Below are 18,067 nucleotides of genomic sequence, written 5' to 3' on the forward strand. Positions count from 1 at the left end.
AGTCCTGATATAAACATATATTTTGGAAAACCACTGATTTTTATTTACCATCATTATTTTTTAATGATTCCCATGCAAAGAAGGAATGGATGGATGTGTTTTTTAATAGCATGTGAGATAAAAAGGGCCAAAACAAAGTTTAGAAATAAGAACAGATGTTCAAAAATTTTCATAATATTCCACAATTTAAGGGCAATTATCAATTAATTAGGAGCTTAATATTGTACATCTGTGAAATATTATTGCCAAACATCCTAAAAATTTGGTAGGACTTTTTGAATTATATTTCTTTCAAGAAAAGATACATGCATAGGAAGTTTATGATCAAAATATATTTTTTTAGTCAAAGGAAAAATTTAAACTTAAACCTAAATGTATAAGATAAATTATTGTGACTAGCTACTGATGACAGATTGAAAATGAATTTTAACAATAGAGATTACTTGCTACATTGTGATTTTTATTTATCTGTTTGTGTGTTTGTTTAGGGCTGCATTTACAGCATACGGAAGTTCCCAGGCTAGGGGTTGAATTGAAGTTACAGCTCCCGGCCTACCCACAGCCACAGTAACACGGGTCCAAGCCATTTCTGCAACCACAGCTCATGGCAACACTGAGCAAGGCCAGGGATAGAACCTGCATCCTCTTGGATACTAGGATATTAGTCGGGTTTGTTAACCACTGAGCCACAATGGGAACTCCTACTTGCTACACTGTGGATAACAGTTTAAAAGAATAATCTAAACTCTCTGAAGCTGCTTTAAAATCTCTTTGATTCTCATTAACACAGGACAGTGGCACTGTTTTGCTACTATGGATGTTATTAAAACAAGACCTTGAAGTACTTTAGATATATATTATTTTCTGCTAGTAGCACTATTTCAATGCAACCTACAGTAGATAAGTTAATAAGTGAGATGCAAACTCATTTATCATGTTAATATTTAATTGTTAATATAGGTGATCTTTATTTAATGTGTGCTTGTGGGTATTTAATATGGAGAATCATCCCTCTCATACATTTCCACTTAGTAATAAATGTAGAATGACAAAAATGTGTGTAATATTTTTATATTAATTGATTACTCACAGTCACCATGAATAATGCATATATTTAATTATTTCCTTATGCTATGTTTGTTCTAAATATATTAAAATTTAATAAGTCTGTTGACTAATGAATGAAAAACCTTGCGCTTGTGTATTATATATCTTTATTTCTTTAGTAATTCATTTTAATTTTTTTAAGTGTTGTGACTGTGATGCATTGAGATTAAAAAAAAATTGGGGGGTCAAATATAGTTTGAGAAATGCTGATCTAGTGGATTTTAGTAAATTAATTACAAATTTATTATAATTACATCTGTTTGAGCCCCACAGAAAAGCAGTTCTGTAATTAATTCAGAGTTCAATGCAGGTTTCCCTCACTCCCTGGAAGTAGCGTGTTCCTATGATACCTTTGAAATGGTTTAAAGAAAAGTAATTATCTTAGGACACATCTTGCTAACAGATGCACAAAATAAATGTAGGTAAAGTGCAGGTGCTCATGGACACAGTTTGGAGCTATGGTGGCTTGTTGATGCTGAGAAGCTGAATGAAGTTCCTTGGGAAGGAGTTTGGCAGGGCCATTCCCCTGCATAGAATGCACCACAGTGGCCTCTAAACACTCTTGCTGCAAAACATACAATGAACCCAATTTTTCTTTTTGCCTTTTTTCATAAAACTGAAAATCCTCTGGATTTCTTTTGATTGATAAAAATGTACTAATGTAGGTCTTTCATAAAAGCAAAGTGGTGTAAAATAAACTTTGGAAAAACGGAGGATACCTGAACAGAAGTGTTGTGTAGGCGTTTCCAGAGGAGGAATGGGAAAAAAACACACCCACAACTCAGATTATAGGAGGTGAAGTTTGGAGAACCTTGGTTTCTTGGTTTTCTTTGACACCTAATAAAGAAAGAAAAAATGAGTAGAATTTAAAAGAGCACCTTCAATTTTCTCTCGCTTTTGCATAATGGCTTTGCCAATAATATCGGTAAAGAACTTTGGTTCTTTAGAAGAAAAGATATAGATTTTATCTGATTGCCTTGAAATGTTTTTCCTTTCCACAGAAATTATTCAGTGGTGATGTATAAAAATTGATTCTTCTGAGTAATTTAGTGATAGGTATTTCTATAGTACTAATGAAAACAATAACACTGATGTACTTTTGAATTTAGCTGAAAAGATGAAAAAATGCTCAAATTATTTATGAGAGTGCTCATCAAGTTTTTCTTTTGATGCTAATCTTAAATATTTTCATATACAGAAATTACACTCAATCAGAAATCATTACCCTTGTAAATAATTATTACAACATTTTGAGAGCTTTTTGTATGTATTTTACATTTTTAAAACTACTGCATATAGTAGATGTTTTGTATGTATTTTCACTAGTTTATCCAAGATTTCTGCAGAATAATTAGTATATCATCATTTTGCAGACAGAAAAATCGAGGCAGAGAAAAGTTAAAAATTATGCCCAAATCCTGGAGTTTCTGTCATGGTGCAGCACAAATGAATTCAGTTAGCAATCATGAGGTTGCAGGTTCCATCCCTGCCCTCACTCAGTCGGTTAAGGATCTGGCATTGCCATGAGCTGTGGTGTAGGTCTCAGAAGCAGCTTGGTTTTGGCATTGCTGTAGCTGTGGCATAGGCCGGCAGCTGCAGCTCCATTTCGACCCCTAGCCTGGGAACCTCCACATGCCCTGGCTGCAGCCCTAAAAAACAAAAGACAAAAAAAAAAAAAAAATTATGCCAAATCCACCAATGTGAATCATGTTGATGATGAAATTTAAACCCAACTCATTCTGATTCCCTTTCTACCCTATCATTTCATCACAAAATTTATCACTTGCTGTTATTTCCCAAGTAGTTTTACATTAAAGCAAAAAAAAAAAAAAATGCAAACATTGAAAAAAATTTTAGTTGAAAATTACTAAATAAAGAAAAAAGTCCCCATTTAAACTCAATTACTTGGAGTTTGTGTGTGTGTGTGTGTGTGTGTGTGTGTGTGTGTGTGTGTGTGAGTGTGTTTCATTGAAACTGTTATGAGACTTTTTGTTAATAGAGTTTGTGACATAAAACCAGATCAATACACACTACCACTTCGACAATTTGTATTTCAGTCTACAATTATGAAGCAAAATGGCAGTTACAAAACTCTACAAGGGGACATGTTTTCCAAAGTAGTGATTTAAATGAATGAAACATGACCTTCAGATAAACATTACCTAGGTATGTGATTGTTTTGTGACTACACGATTAAGAAATCATTTCTCAGACTACTCGTAAAAGGATTCCATTTTCCATATATCTTTTATTTATGCCATTTTCCCACCCATAAAGTTAGGTAGCTGTGGAATAACTATTTTTGCCTTGCATCCAGAATCAAATGGTATTTTGCAACTGATTTTCCTTTTATCACCCCCATAATATTTATTATAAGTCAACAAATAAGAAAGTGGGTGGTTCTTCTTTCCACTTCACCCATGACCTTGAACAAGTAATCAAGACCCATGAATTTCACCCAGCTACTGCTAATCTGCTGGGGTTATAATCTTCCTCTTGAAATATTGAAGTAAGCTTTTAGTTTTGATTGGTCAGAATAAGGAACCTCTAACCAACGTGACTAGAGAGCATCTGAAATCTGTCTGATGCATAGAGTGATGAGTTGAAGGCATAAACTACACACTGGAGTTGAATATAGTATTATTTTTTAAAAAATTTATCCAATTTTGGTGGTAATTTCATAATACTTTTATATTAAAATAACAATATTTTGAATATATTGTGAGATAAAATCCTTCTTAAAATTAATTTTACTTTTTTCATTTTACTTTTCTAGTGTGGCTACTAGAAAAATTTGATACGACCTAGGGGGATCTCATTATATTTCTATTTTATTGTACTGCTCTAGTTGGTCTCTCTGACGTCTGACTTAAATTCATTCTAATATTGAGCTGCCAAATTGGCCTGTCTAAAACACAATTCTAACCACTAAACAGGAACTTCCAGGTGGTGTAGAAAGTAGCTTGGTGGAGAAATTGTAACCAAGGTAGAATAGGATTTGAGTTTAGAGATAGGTAGGTGAAGAGATGGTAGCCCTTTAAAAGAGTTAAGTATAGGTCATTATTAATGCATACATTGTACAGCATGCTGACGGTTTGAGATCAACTCTGTAAAACAGGAGCTTAGAATATATAACACCCTTTTACAAAGCATCAACTTCTCTCTTCATCAATATACACACTTATATGCCCTAATTTCTGTGCAATGCTAACAAATAAGACATTTTAGTTGCAATTAAAAGTAAAATCAATTAAGACTAACATTTGGAGTTCCCATCATAATGCAGCAGAAACGAATCTGACTAGGAACCATGAGGTTGTGGGTTCAACCCCTGGCCTTTTTCAGTGGGTTAAGGATCCAGTGTTGGCGTGAGCTGTGGTGTAGGTCACAGATGCTGCTCAGATCCTGCATGGTTGTGGTGTAGGCCAGCAGCTACAGCTCCTATTAGACCCCTAGCCTGGGTACCTCCATACACCGTGGGTGCAGCCCTAAAAAGACAAAAGCCAAAAATAAAATAAAATAAAAAAAGACTAACATTTTAAAAAATAGTTATTTCTGTGAATATTAACATGGTTTTCCTATTCTCTATTTCTTTAGACTCTCTCTGGTCCACAAAATAAAATCATCTACTTCCCATATTATAAATTTCAGTGTACAAATATCATATGGTATCAACAGTTTTAATAATAAAGGGATGACTTGCAACTGCCTTCTTTTTTTCCTAATGAAATTTGAGCAGAAATGAAACATATCGCCTTACTTATGTTTATACTATTAGTGGAATATGTACATGCCAGTAGATTCAGTTTTGACAGCTTTTCCCTTATGTAAAGCAAATCACCATAATGCCATTTTCCCCATTAATTTTTATTTTACTTCTACGATGGAAAACATTATCTGGCCTTTATTTGGAAAGCAGTTGCGGGGAAGTGGTAGTGATGCAATATTGAAGGAGAATTGATTAGCAGGTCAGATTTCATTACCTGTCCTGTGATTCAAGCTACGCAAATTTTGGCCTCAAACAAAGTGGAAATAATTACAGAGTGACTTTTAAGGTAGTACAAATGAGGGAACATCTGAAGATGTTTCATTCATACGTGGATATTTGAACTTTACTGATGAGACTATGATAAAAAGTTCATTTATTTTTATTTTTAAAATATATCACAGTTTCTTTCAACAGTTCGCTTGGAAACAGTGACATAAAGTCTGCATTATAAAGGAAAGCTCAATGCCTAGGAATGAAACCAACTAATTCTAGTGGATTTTAGTAAATATGTTACAAAGGATAAAAATCTTACAAAGTATGCATCCTGGAAAACCGTAGTTGCTCTGTGTGAAGTGAAAAAAATGGATATGCTAATGACTTCCAGAAAACCCACATTTTCTTCTTCCTTTGAGAACACAAAGAAAACAAGACATAAGTAGTATTTGAAACATCATTTTCAACATTTTCTTCTTATTGCATGATGTAATTGCAGAGAGTTAAGAACTTTGAGTCTTTGAAAGTAAAGACATAAATGTTTTCTGACTGCACTGAGATTTTTTTCCTATCAAAACATAGATAAGGTAACTTTTAGAAAACTGATTTGTCTGTGTATTGCATAGTTGTGGTTTTGTTGTTAATGTAACCGTATCTTGATATGCCATGAAATTTAGCTAAACAGATGTTAAAATATACTTTCAAATAATCTACATGAGATGTTATTTTTTAGTTACACTGGTTTCACATACATTATCTGTAATTTATGCAACAATAGAGTTGAGTAGATATGATATTATCAGTTTCCTGATGAGAAATCCGAGGCACAGAAAAGTTAATAACTTACTGAAAAATCACACGGATCGGTTCTGATGGGGCTGAAAATTGCATCCAACTCTGATTCTAAAGCTCCTTATCTTTCTGCTGTGTTATTCTTATCTCATATATAACTGCAACTTTTGTGTAAGAAGTATATTTTCATGGAATTGAAATGTGCATAAATTGGAAAAACTACATAATGTAAACATTTGGTAAGTTAAGGAAAGTCTGTCAGTGCTCAATCATTTGGCTTCTTGCTTGTCTGTTGCATTGCCATTGTTATGGAATCAAACTGATCTTTGGGAGATTTTGCACATAAAACAAAACTGGATCAGTATGCCCTATTAATTTGGTGATTGATAGTTCTGTCTGCTCTACAAAATGGCAGTTAATGAAGCTTCCTGTGGGGACATCCTTTCAGGAAGTTGTAGCTTATCTGAATAAAATATGATCTCCATGTAGAGGTTATAGTGATGGGTAATTGTTTAGAATCACATAACCATTTCCAAAACTTCCAGTAAAGTGATTCAGCTTCCCCTATAGTTTTGTCTGTGTGGGTGAGTTATTTATTCAATTTATAAATGGCTTTAAAATGTACTTTAAAAATTATTTTAAGTTTTTGTTTGTGGAAGGTATAGTATAATTTTATTTGCTTCAAGAGCCACATAATATTCCTGTAACTGATTCTCCACTTCTAATTCAAAAATATTTGTGTTAATATTCAAATTTAACCTTTGAAGGTGATAATATCTAAACACAAACCGACCTATAGTATATAGAATTTATAACTTCTGTAATTATTATTCTCCAGTAGTCACTCCATCCCCTCAATAATAAAATCAACGTCCTTAATTTATCTCGCTAATCTTTTCATAATATGATGCTTATTAGTTTTCTGACCTGATTCCTCATCATCTACTCCCTCATCTTTTATGCTCCAACAGCACTAAGCTCTCAATCACAGTGTTTCTGGCCTTTGGCCATTTGCTTAGGTTACTCATTTTCATTCATTCATTAAAGACATTTATTGAACCCTTACTCTGAGCAAGACATTGTGCTTGGTGTTTGGAAATTTAAAAAATGAAAGCATTGCTTCTGCTTTAAAAAAAAAAAAAAAAAGCTCATTCTTTAGTAAAGGAAAATCCTTTCAAAGAATGACAACCAAAAAAATCCACTATAACACAACATAGTAGGTTCTTAGCATCTAAGAAAACATATTATACTTCTTCCATATCTTTTTTTTTAATTTATTTTTGGCTGTGCTCATGGCATATGAGAGTTCCTGGGCCAGGGATCAAACCCACACCACAGCTGTGACCTGAACCATAGCCACAGCAATGTCAGATGCTTAACACACTAGGCCAATAGGGAACTCCTGTTCTTCTTCTATATCTTGACCATTCTTTGTCCTCTACTTGCTTTTAATTCATCTTCAACTCAAGAAATCTGCCATGGAATGAACACCAATAAGAGCTAATGGAAAGACAGAATACATAGATGAGGCAGTTTCTCTCAAAAAGTATGCACTATATTATGAAGAGGCTTAAGTGAACAATTAGAGATTAATTTAATTGGAAATGAATCAACTTTTTCCATAAAGGGCTAGACAGTCAATATTTTGGACTTTGTGGGCAGTATAGTCTTTGATCCAACTGCACAACTCTACCCTTGTAGCATAAAAGCAGCCATGCTCTTCTATATAGGTGGGGCTGTGCTTCATAAAATTTTATTTACAAAAATATGTGGCTGGCCGGATGTTGTCCTGCCAAAACAGCAGGCTGGAGACTCAGGTGAGCCAATGGTTTAGTTCTTTTCTGAGTTCTAAGACCTCAGAACCAGGATAACCAATGATACCTCTCAGTCTAAAGGCCAGCAAGTCTGATACCCAGAAAAAAACTGATATTTCAATTTGGGTTTGAGGACAGAAACAGGCAAACAAACAAACAAAATAGGTTTCCACCTCAAAGACAGTCAGGCAGGAGGAATTCTTTTATTCTAGGGAAGGTCAGCTCATTTGGGCTATACAAGCCTTCAACTGATTGGACAAGGCTCACCCATTTTGGGAAGGCAATATCCTTTACTCAGTCTATCAATTTAAATGATAAACTTGGATTCAGTTCCCAGACTAGTGCAGAGAGTTAAAAGGACACAGTGTTGCTGCAGTTGTGGCTTGGGTCACAGCTGTGGTTCAAATTCCATCCCTAGTATGTGAAATTCCATATGCCATGGGTTTAGCCATAAAAAAAAAAATTAAATAAATTAGCAAAATGAGAAACTCATCTAAAAACATTCTAACAGAAACATTTGGAATAACACTTGATATCTGGGCATCCCCATGGTCCAGGCAAGTTGACATGTAAAATTAACACAGAGTAGCCTGATTTTTTGGAAACTGATCTGCATAACAAGAGTCATGAAGATCTGATTACCTCTTACGAAGACTAGCCCCATCACCATGCCTATGTACCTCTTCCCCAATATACCTAATGATTACAATAGAAAAACATACTTTCTATTAAAAGTCATTTAATACCATTTTTTAAAAAAAGCTTCATTATAGTTAATTACAGTAACTAGTTTTTATGGTTTCATTTTTATTCTCTTCTCTATTCACACACACATATAAATAATCTATTTGGAAAATAATTTCATATAACAATATATCATACCATCTCTTTTCTATAGTATTGAATATCCATTGCCTTGTTGCATCTGGCTTTGTCTACAATAACGTGTGGAGAGATGACAGATGGCATTTCAATTTTGTGTATTTTAGCATTTTATTGAAGGATTATTTTGCTGGAAACTACCAGAAAAGATAGTAGGTATATGCTTAACTATAATTTCCTTATTTAAATTTAATAACTAACATACCATTATCATAATCTATTTTCTTTCAATCCTCTTTATCCTAGTGTAAATATTTCTTTTTAAATTTTATTTATACCATCTACTCAAATATCAAGTGTCAGCAGTCCATTACTTGAGACTGATTAGGAATTACTATCTGGCATTGTCAAAGACACATTTCTCTATAGCTGTAATTTGTTCCAACCATCACTATCACATACTAGTAAAAGGAAGCAAACACATCACATATTAGCAAAAGGAAGCAGTATGGAATCATCACTTTGTTATGGAATCTTTTTAGATTGGCACACATTTCTGAAACTGTATTTCTCTTGATAAATTCTTGAAGTGATTTCTCAGTGGCTTTAAAATTCCTTTAAGTCTTAGATTTGTGGCTTCATTTTTATAAAAGTGACTGGCATCTACCTTCTGCAATTCTCTTTTCGACAAACAATATATAGTTGAGGGTTTGACAAAACAGCATTCCTTTACAGGATTGCTGATGAAACAGGAACTTTATAGATTGAAGCATATCTGAAGTCATCAACTTCTGATCCAGTTATAAATATATCAAATGGCATTCTTCTAAGTAAATAGGGAATATTATTTCTCTCTCTCTTTTTTTTTTTTTTTTTACATCTCTTCCTTTGAAACTTCTGAAGCTATCCTTAGAGCAAAGTAAAGTTTAAAGGAAGAAATACGGTTTGTAATTGAGATTTTCTGTTAACCTTCAGTCTGTATTGGTTATGTTCAGTGCTTTTATTTTTCTTCTGGAAATAGCAGTAAATTAGTGTGCTGGTGACATTTCAGAAATCCCTTCTTAGAGTACAACTTATACTCTATATTGCATTATAAATACTGACTCGTTTCAAACCCCACGTGTATCTCTCATGTAGAAACCAACTAGACAGTGAAATCATTATTCAATTTAACTTGCAACATTTATTACCCTTGCTGGATATGTATGTGTTAGTTATATTCACAACAAACGGCCTCTGGGTTTTGAGGTGTGCATTATGCTCTTAAAACTTGCTTACATTTCATGCATTTTATATTTTCTCTTTCTTCTCTGTGCTTAATGCTGTGCTATAGAGAAAAAATGTATATGTAATTGGGAATTAAGGTACTAAATTTGGACTTAGAATATGATACTGTCTGAATTGTGATCTTATGCATTGCTGTTCTGGATTTATCTATACTATAAATTTAGGCAAAAAAAATTTGTTTAATATATTATCAATAATGTTTCAACTTTCCCACTGCATCCCTTTGGTTTTCAAACTTTACTTATACATATTTTCAAAACTTCCTTTTTATTTTTCTCTTCCCCTTCTACTTTTTTGTCACTATTTATTCATTACAGTATCAGTAATGTCATAACTTTTACCTTTTCCAATAAATAATTTGCTCTCTTAAGGCATCTAAGTTGATTGTTTGGTGTAAAATAAACCAATGGATATAAAAATTTAACTTTTCTAGGTAAACAGCAACTATTTCTGTGAGCAGTGGCAAGACACCGGAGGTGTAACTGTTGGGTTGGGCTCTGCTTGAGCATACTATTCTACGATCTATCCTGGGGCAAAATATTTCTCTATCTGTGGACCTGCGAAACTAGAATACAGGTTATTTATTTCTTCTAAAATACAATAGTGGGACACGTATAGAATAGACATTCTTATGCCAAAAGGTAGAAAAAGAAAGGAACATAGGGATCATTCAAATCCTAGAAAATTTGAAACCCATCAGAGAAAATTTCATTAGGATTCAATACCTGAGAAAATTCTGCTTTGTCCTCTGAGCTGTTGGAACCTTACACCTAACCCCCTGTGTTTATGCTACTCTCAAAGTCATTCTTCCTTTTTCTGTATGGCAATATGTATTTGCAGCCAAGTAGCTCTATCATTCTATGCATATCTATAGAATTTTAGAGGTCCAACAGTTTCCTGTCATTGTATTCTGTTGCTGTTCCTTTCAGTCCAATATAGTAGTATTTCTGCTGCTATAATATTCTCAAAATCCATGTTGGTCTCCTGTGTATATTTCAGGTCCATGCCTAAAACAACACTCCACCCCAGATCTTTCCTGCATAACATCATCTCTAATCTTTGCTTCTGCTGAGATACTTAATTGGATCCACGAGTCACCTTCCTGGTACCATTAGTAAACCATTGTCCAGCCATAACTTTGGCTTTCTCTTTCCGAACACTCTTTCTGAACAGAGATTCTCCCAATGTGTTCTTATGATAATTCTCTGACACAGTCTAGGTATTCTACAATTCAATTCAATTCTGACACTAACTACACAGAATTCATGTAGACCCCACATGTTAAGGCAAAGTCCTTCAATTCTGACTAAACTTCAGAGTTTCTGTCATATCTCATGAGTTAAAGGGCAATGTCCTCAACAAAAGTGCCCTTACTTCAGATGCCAGCCACAGGAGGGATCCCCAAGCTACCTGCACTTCTGTCTGAATTGGTTACAAACCTGGGAATTCCCACAATCCTCTTTAAGTTCCTGGGCTTGTAGCTATATATCTTTTATCTCTGCCTCTGTTTTCATATGGCCTTCTCTGTATTATTTCTGTGTTTCTCGTGTTCTATAAGAACACCTGTCCTACACTAAATCCATATAATCTCAATATCTTTAATGTAATTACAAGCACAAAGACGCTTTTCCAAATAAAATCACATTCAGGCTATAGGTTGATATATCTTTTGGAGCACCACAACTCAATTCACTGTACCCTCCCACCCCCACTCCACCCCCACTTTCTCATTTCTCCCTATCTTGCTTTTATAAAATTTTTAGTATAATAAAAAGTCTTTTTTGAAACCAGTGATTCTTCATGGCAAATTTTTATAACTGGTAGAGCCAGACTAATATTTTCAAGGTTCATTTACTACCTCTCCTACAGTTCAAACATTGATAATTTGAATTTTGCCCCTTAGGTCACCTCCTTAGATCATTAAAATATTTGCTGCTCTGATTGTTGCATTTATTAATATCCAATTTAAACTGTTCATCATTTTATTATACCTTATTTCTACTTAAGTTAACCTTGTTCATAATGCTTTAACCTATCTATGTGTGTTCAAGTAGATAAAAATAGCATTCATTTTAAAACACTATTAAATTTTAACAGCAATCAGATTTAATAATTGTTTATGGAACTCAAAATGTTTTCAAGGCCAAATTGACTGCTTGTCAAACTATTACCCAGAGATCTGCTCATTTAAAAAGTCACTGAAAGAAGTTGTTAAACCAGCAATTTTAGGTATAGTCTAAGACCTAGTGTGTGGCTCTCAGCAAATACTCAATCTCCCAGGTTTTTTTGTTTATTTGGTTTTGGTTTTGGTTTTGGTTTTTTTTGTTTGTTTGTTTGTTTGTTTTTTTTTTGGTTTTTAGGGCCGCATCTGAGGCATATGGAAGTTCCCAGGCTAGGGGTCCAATCTGAGTTGTAGCTGGCAGCCTTACACCACAGCCACAGGAATGTGGGATCTGAGCCGAGTCTGCTAGCTACACCACACCTCAGGGCAATGCTGGATCCCTGACCCACTGAGTGAGGCCAAGGATCGAACCCTCATCCTCATGGATACTAGTCAGGTTTATATCCACTGAGCCACAATGGCAAATCCCAGCAACTTCCCTTCTGCAAGTATAACATACCCTATTCTTCTTGTAAGCTGCAGCCAATTTTATTGTGTTTTTACCAAAGCTGAATGCATACAATTAATCCATTACATAATTTTCTTGAAAGTCTGTAGTAGCATACCTTCTGGACAACAGTCACAAAATCTCTTCTGCCTTGTTGGAGAAGTGAATTCTTGGTTCACAGGCTGAACCTTGGTTTTGCGCTTCAGGGTAAATGGTTCATGCCCATTTATCTCTTCTCCATTGTTATATGCAACCTCCCTTTAGGGAAGGAAACATTAAAAAGCAGCCCATTTCTGGAGTTCCTGTCGTGGCTCAGTGGTTAACGAATCTGACTAGGAACAATGAGGTTGCAGGTTCAATCCCTGGCCTTGCTCAGTGAGTTAAGGATCCAGCGTTGCTGTGAGCTGTGGTGTAGGTTGCAGACACGGCTCTTATCCCGCGTTGCTGTGGCTCTGGCCTAGGCTGGTGGCTACAGCTCTGATTTGACCCCCTAGCCTGGGAACTTCCAAATGTCATGGGAGAAGCCCAAGAAATTGCAAAAAGACAAAAAAAACCAACAACAAAAAACCAAAAACAAACAAACAAAAAACAACAACAAAAAAACCCACAGAAAAAAGCAGCCCATTTTCATATGGTATAAACTCAGGGGCCTGGAACTTGGGCATCAGACTTGAGGTTCTTTGGCAATACATCTTCCTTAATTTCTCAATAGACATCAGGTTTGTTTTGGTCACATACAAAGGCAGGAAAGCCTCTTACCCAAAATTTAGGTGGGATATTGAGACTGATGATGCCACATACACACCTAGAAGTTATGGAAAAAGTTTATGACTTACGTAATAATGGGGCCTTTCTAGGAAGAGGTGGGCAGAATTCCCAAGCTGATCCATAAATGGCTTTAGAAAGAAAAAAAAAAAAAGGTACTGGCTTGGGGCGTTTATTGTGGTTAGAGATCACAGCTATGGTCAGGGTTCCCACCCATGGGGGAGGGCTTGTGTGGTTTGAATCTCCATTGGCTTCGGTGGGGGGAATACCCAGATTTCTCAATTTTCCCAGATGTGGGACAGAGGGGAAGAAGGAGGGCCAAGGCTTAAAAGATGCCTGCAGTCCCATAAAAAAATGGAGTCAGAGTTTTATTTTCAAAGTCTATATCTTCGTAATAGACTACTAATATCTTCCCAGATGTCATGGAATCTTATCTAGCCAACGTTTATGGCTAGTAATGATCTTGAACTTCTCTATCCACTCTTAATAAGTATTTCTGTATTTTAAATCCTCAATTTAAAACTCTCCTTGGATAGGAGTTCCCACTGTGATGCAGTGGGTTAAGAATCCAACTCTAGCAGCTCTCGTCACTGCAGAGCTGCGTGTTTGATCCCAGACCTGTGCAGTGGGTTAAAGGATCTAGAGTTGTTGCAGCTACAGGGTGGTCTCAGCTCTGACTTGGATTCGATCCCTGGCCCGGGAACTCCATATGCCACAGGTGTGGCCATTAAAAATAAATAAAATGAAATAAAGTAAAATTCTCCTGGGATAAATTGACCAAAGTGGATCAGGAAAACAAAGAAAAGCTAAAGTGTCCTTTTAACCCAAGCTTTATCCCAGCTCTGCTTTGAAGCGATGGTCCTCTTTGACAAAGATTGTTCTACTTGTGTTGTTTATGGAGGTTTTGTGTGTCAGACTTTTCCTGTGTCCCAGTTCCAAAATCTGCCAAGGTTTTAGCTATATCTGCCAGAAATAATGTTAGAATTCAAGATAGAAAGTCTAACTCTTGCAATTTTAAAATTTTTCAAAATGTTGACGTCTCATCAACAAGGACTGAACTTCTCGGGCAAAAATAGCCTTTCCTAGCAAAGCTGTAATGTCTTCCTCTTCTTTCAGAGTACAGACCAGTTTCAAAGCAGATTATTCCTGTGATGAATGAACTTACTGAAGCTATGAGAAATAGCAAGCAAGTGACACCACCCTCAACCACCCTTTTACCTAGGCCCCTAATGCTACAGCCTTGCTAAGAAAAAGATCCCTGTATCTTTTTCTTAGACAGATTACAAAGTAACAGCTTTTTCACTAATCTACAACAATCAGCATCAATTTCTCATATGGGAAAGAGAAATCTTCCCATAGTTCTCTCCTCTATATCTGAACTAATGATAGTTTTCTTGCATCACTACATTGGGGTATTAATTCTGTACAAGTCGGAAACCATATTAACTCAAATAGAAATCATGAAGGTGACCAATAGCTATTGACTGTAGCAGGTACTCTATAAAAATATTTGTTCCATAAGAAAATAGAACCATTCTCCAGAATTTAAACATTTAATTACTGGCATGTTAAGTACAATGGGACATTACTCGTTCCTCACTTTATTTCTAGTGTTTAATTCCCCGGCATCAACCTGTGCCTAGCAGAATCACCCCTGTGGTTCTGTCCTGGAGTAGCTTTTAGAGGACCTGGGCTTTCCCTTTATGCTATTGGTAAAAGCATCCCACCTGACTGAAGATAGGCAGGACTGTGCTAGGCAATTGAGTGATAACCTTCAGTCATTTAGAAGTAAGCATACTGCCACCCATATTATCCATTAATGTATGAAAATATTATCTTCTGTGCATTCCCCACAACAACTTTTCATATTGAGTCATAGCATTTTAATTCAAGCTGCTTTCCTTTTATCAAGTAGATTCTTCTAAGGAATTTTGCAAGGCTTTTAATTTCATAAAGTTGTGCATTTTGAAAAGGTTTTTAAATAAAAATAGGAATGGATCCCTTTGAAAGTGTATGCTAAAGCTGTGTCCTTCTGAAATGGAGTCTTTCTTCTCTTTAATGGTTCTCTCAGTGCTGAAATTAGAATAATTGCTTTGGTTAACTTTTGCACTTCTCTGTTAAAGCCAACTGGATAAAATATATTATTTTTTCTTTTTTCAAAAGCAAATCTTGTTCTTATGTATCTTTCCCCCGCTTCCCCAATTTGAAGTAATTTCTTTCCTATCATATCCAAGAAATTTAATGACTTCATTTTTACTCCTTGATCCTTTCAGTTCATAGTCACTATCAGCTGGGTTCCTCTTAGGTATGTACCACGATAAGCATTATATTTCTCTATTTCAAAAACATTTCTATCCTATGTTATTTGCCTTCTATCTCTGCTATGTGATGGGAATGATCTGAAGCATGGACTCAAGCAAAGGCATTCAAGGTTGAATCCTGCACAAGGGAGCCACCAAGAAGGCCACTTGAAGGGGCTTCTTTTCCTCATTAGCACAAAGGGACCATATGCTCATTAAGCTGTGCATCAGTAGATTTGCATCTGTCCAGAATGAAATGCCTTTCACAATGTGCAGAAAGAGCCCTTTTACTAGAGTTTCCTGTCTAGCTGTGCAATTTATTAGAGTTCCATATCAGTTAGGGATTTTTATAGCAAGCAGTAGAAATGTACTCTGGTTAACTTTTGAAACAGAAATTGAGTTTGTTGTAAAGATACTACAGTAGCTTATAGGATGATGGTGCACTAAGGCTTTCAGAAGGACAAACATCAGTGCACTACTGCAATGCCAGCAGGAGGAGAAAAAAAGGACAACAGAATTAACCAAGCACTAATATTTCCATTCTTTTTTCATAACTCTAATTTCAAATTCTCTGGGGAGAGTAACCTTGTTACTAAAAGAATTAGGAAGGAAAGATGAGTAAATTATAATCATAAAATAGCCACTGGTGGCAGACATGAAGATGCTCAGATTGCCTCTCCTTTAAGAAAGCGCTGGTTGCCCAGCTGAGGAGTATGGTTGACAACCAGCAGCCAGCTATTAATTACCATCTTCAGGTCCACCTCAGTTCATGAGTGGTAGTCACTCTGAAGTGGCCATGATGGCCAGTGGCAAGGAAAAATCTTTCCAAAGGGAAGAGCTTTTGGTGCTACACCTGAGCATTTACTTTATGTTCAAGAAGTACCCCAGGATTAGAATATATACAGACTCGTAAAAAGTTACAAATGGCTAGATTGGCTGAATGGGGTCAAGAATAAAATAATTGGAAGATCAGAGAAAAAAGGTCCAATGTAGAGATTATGTGAATGGATCTATGGGAACTGGCACAAATTTTGAAGATCTTCATTTAATCTATAAGTATCCAGGAAACAGCATTGACCAAAGAGACACTGCCAACTAAATACACAACATGACTTATTATGACGATGTTGGCCATCAAGTAACTGCTTCTGATTGGTCCCACGTCATAGCAAAAGAGGAGCAGAAGTGAGTCATTAAGATTGGGATTGGTTGGTTATTTCATATATACTAATCAAGAGCAGCCTCATAATTAAAGTGGTACAATTAGTACCATTCCCAATTCCTTGACACAGTAATAAATGGTACTTCTCATTCCCTCAACCCTTGGCTCTATGGGATTGGAAATCCTGGTTCACAAAGAGGTTACGCTCTTGTCAGTAGACACAACAAGCCTCTTATTGTGCTAAAAGCTATGATTACCACCTCCTACTTTGGACTCTTGTGTCCAGGGATGAGCAGGCCAGAAAGGGAGTCACCATTTAAACAGACCACTTAACCTGATCAGCAGGAGAAGATGAAACAGTAGCTACATAACAAGGGCAGTAGGACTATATATGGAATATGAGTTGTCCAGTTGGGCAGCTCTTGGTACTTTCTTGCCCAACTGTGACTATGAATGAATAAATGGAGGACATTAACCTGAAAAGGATATAATTGCCAGGAACTCAGATCCCTCAAGAGTGAGGGTTTGGGACATACCATGAGGTAATCCACCCCCTGAGACCAGCAGAGGAAGTTGCTCAAGGCAATGGGGACTTGAAAGGATGGAGAAGGAAAGAGATGGATGAGTACCAGTTGCAGCCCTGGGATGAGAAGGGGGGAGGTGGAGTGCAATCAAATTTCTTCCCACAAGTAGCTGTTCTCCAAATATATGTGGAAAAGTGAATACATGGGGTACAGGGATGGATTGTGATAGGCACAGAGAGATATTCTCAAATCCCCTTTCAAGGGAAGATGTGTTACCCAACTGAGAGGAATACTGAGTTATCCAGAAACTGGCAGCCTCCTGTTGTTAATTTCTTCAGGTGTGCCTCAATTTTTTCTTTTTTCAGCCATACCGGAAGCATATGGAAGTTCTCAGGCCAGAGGTTGAATCAGAGCTGCAGCTGTGACCTACACCACAGCCATGGCATCCCTGGATCCAAGCAGCATCTGTGACCTAAGCCATAGCTTGCAGCAATGCCAGATCCTTAAGCCAATGAGAGAGGCCAGGTCAGGTCCTTCACCTGAGGAATCACAATGGGAACTCAGGGTGTGCCTCAACTTTTGTGTTGAGGTCATGCTCTCTTTGGGGTGGACTTAGCCAATGAGTGGGCAACTGTGATACAAGAGTTCAGCAATTTCTGCTCACAGCAGGATTATTTTACTCTTTGCTCCCTGGCCCCTTTGGGCTCACAGAGATTTTATTATATTAACATCACAGTCTCTTGATGGCCCCCACCCTGTCCTGTTCCTCCCTTATGCTTACATAGATGTTACTCCTCTATAAACGTGTTGCTGTCCTAACTGCATCTTGGTATCAGCTTTTGTAGGACCTAAAGGACATACCACTAAAACTCTTTTTTTTTTTTAATTTTAATTTTTCAAGAA

General features: G+C 36.2%; 1 protein-coding gene across 1 annotated transcript in view; it reads right to left on the bottom strand.

Annotated features, from left to right (window-relative positions):
• LOC146395793 (uncharacterized) overlaps positions 1 to 17,608 on the bottom strand; it is a 116,556-nt gene extending 98,948 nt beyond the window's left edge. Inside the window, exons 1-3 of the mRNA XM_084999929.1 lie at positions 17,536 to 17,608; positions 5,409 to 5,501; positions 1,827 to 1,944 (exon numbers count right to left, since the gene is read on the bottom strand). Of these exons, the coding sequence (XP_084856055.1) occupies positions 1,827 to 1,944; positions 5,409 to 5,491 (201 nt within the window). The 5' untranslated portion in view covers positions 5,492 to 5,501; positions 17,536 to 17,608. The remainder of the gene's footprint in view (positions 1 to 1,826; positions 1,945 to 5,408; positions 5,502 to 17,535) is intronic.
• Between the last annotated feature and the right edge of the window lie 459 nt (positions 17,609 to 18,067).

Source organism: Sus scrofa, chromosome 15 (genome assembly GCF_054392235.1).
Source record: "Sus scrofa isolate SSC_HxYL_T2T_F1_AM1 chromosome 15, Sscrofa_HxYL_maternal_Yorkshire_Landrace_v2.0, whole genome shotgun sequence".
NCBI classification, from domain to species: domain Eukaryota; kingdom Metazoa; phylum Chordata; class Mammalia; order Artiodactyla; family Suidae; genus Sus; species Sus scrofa.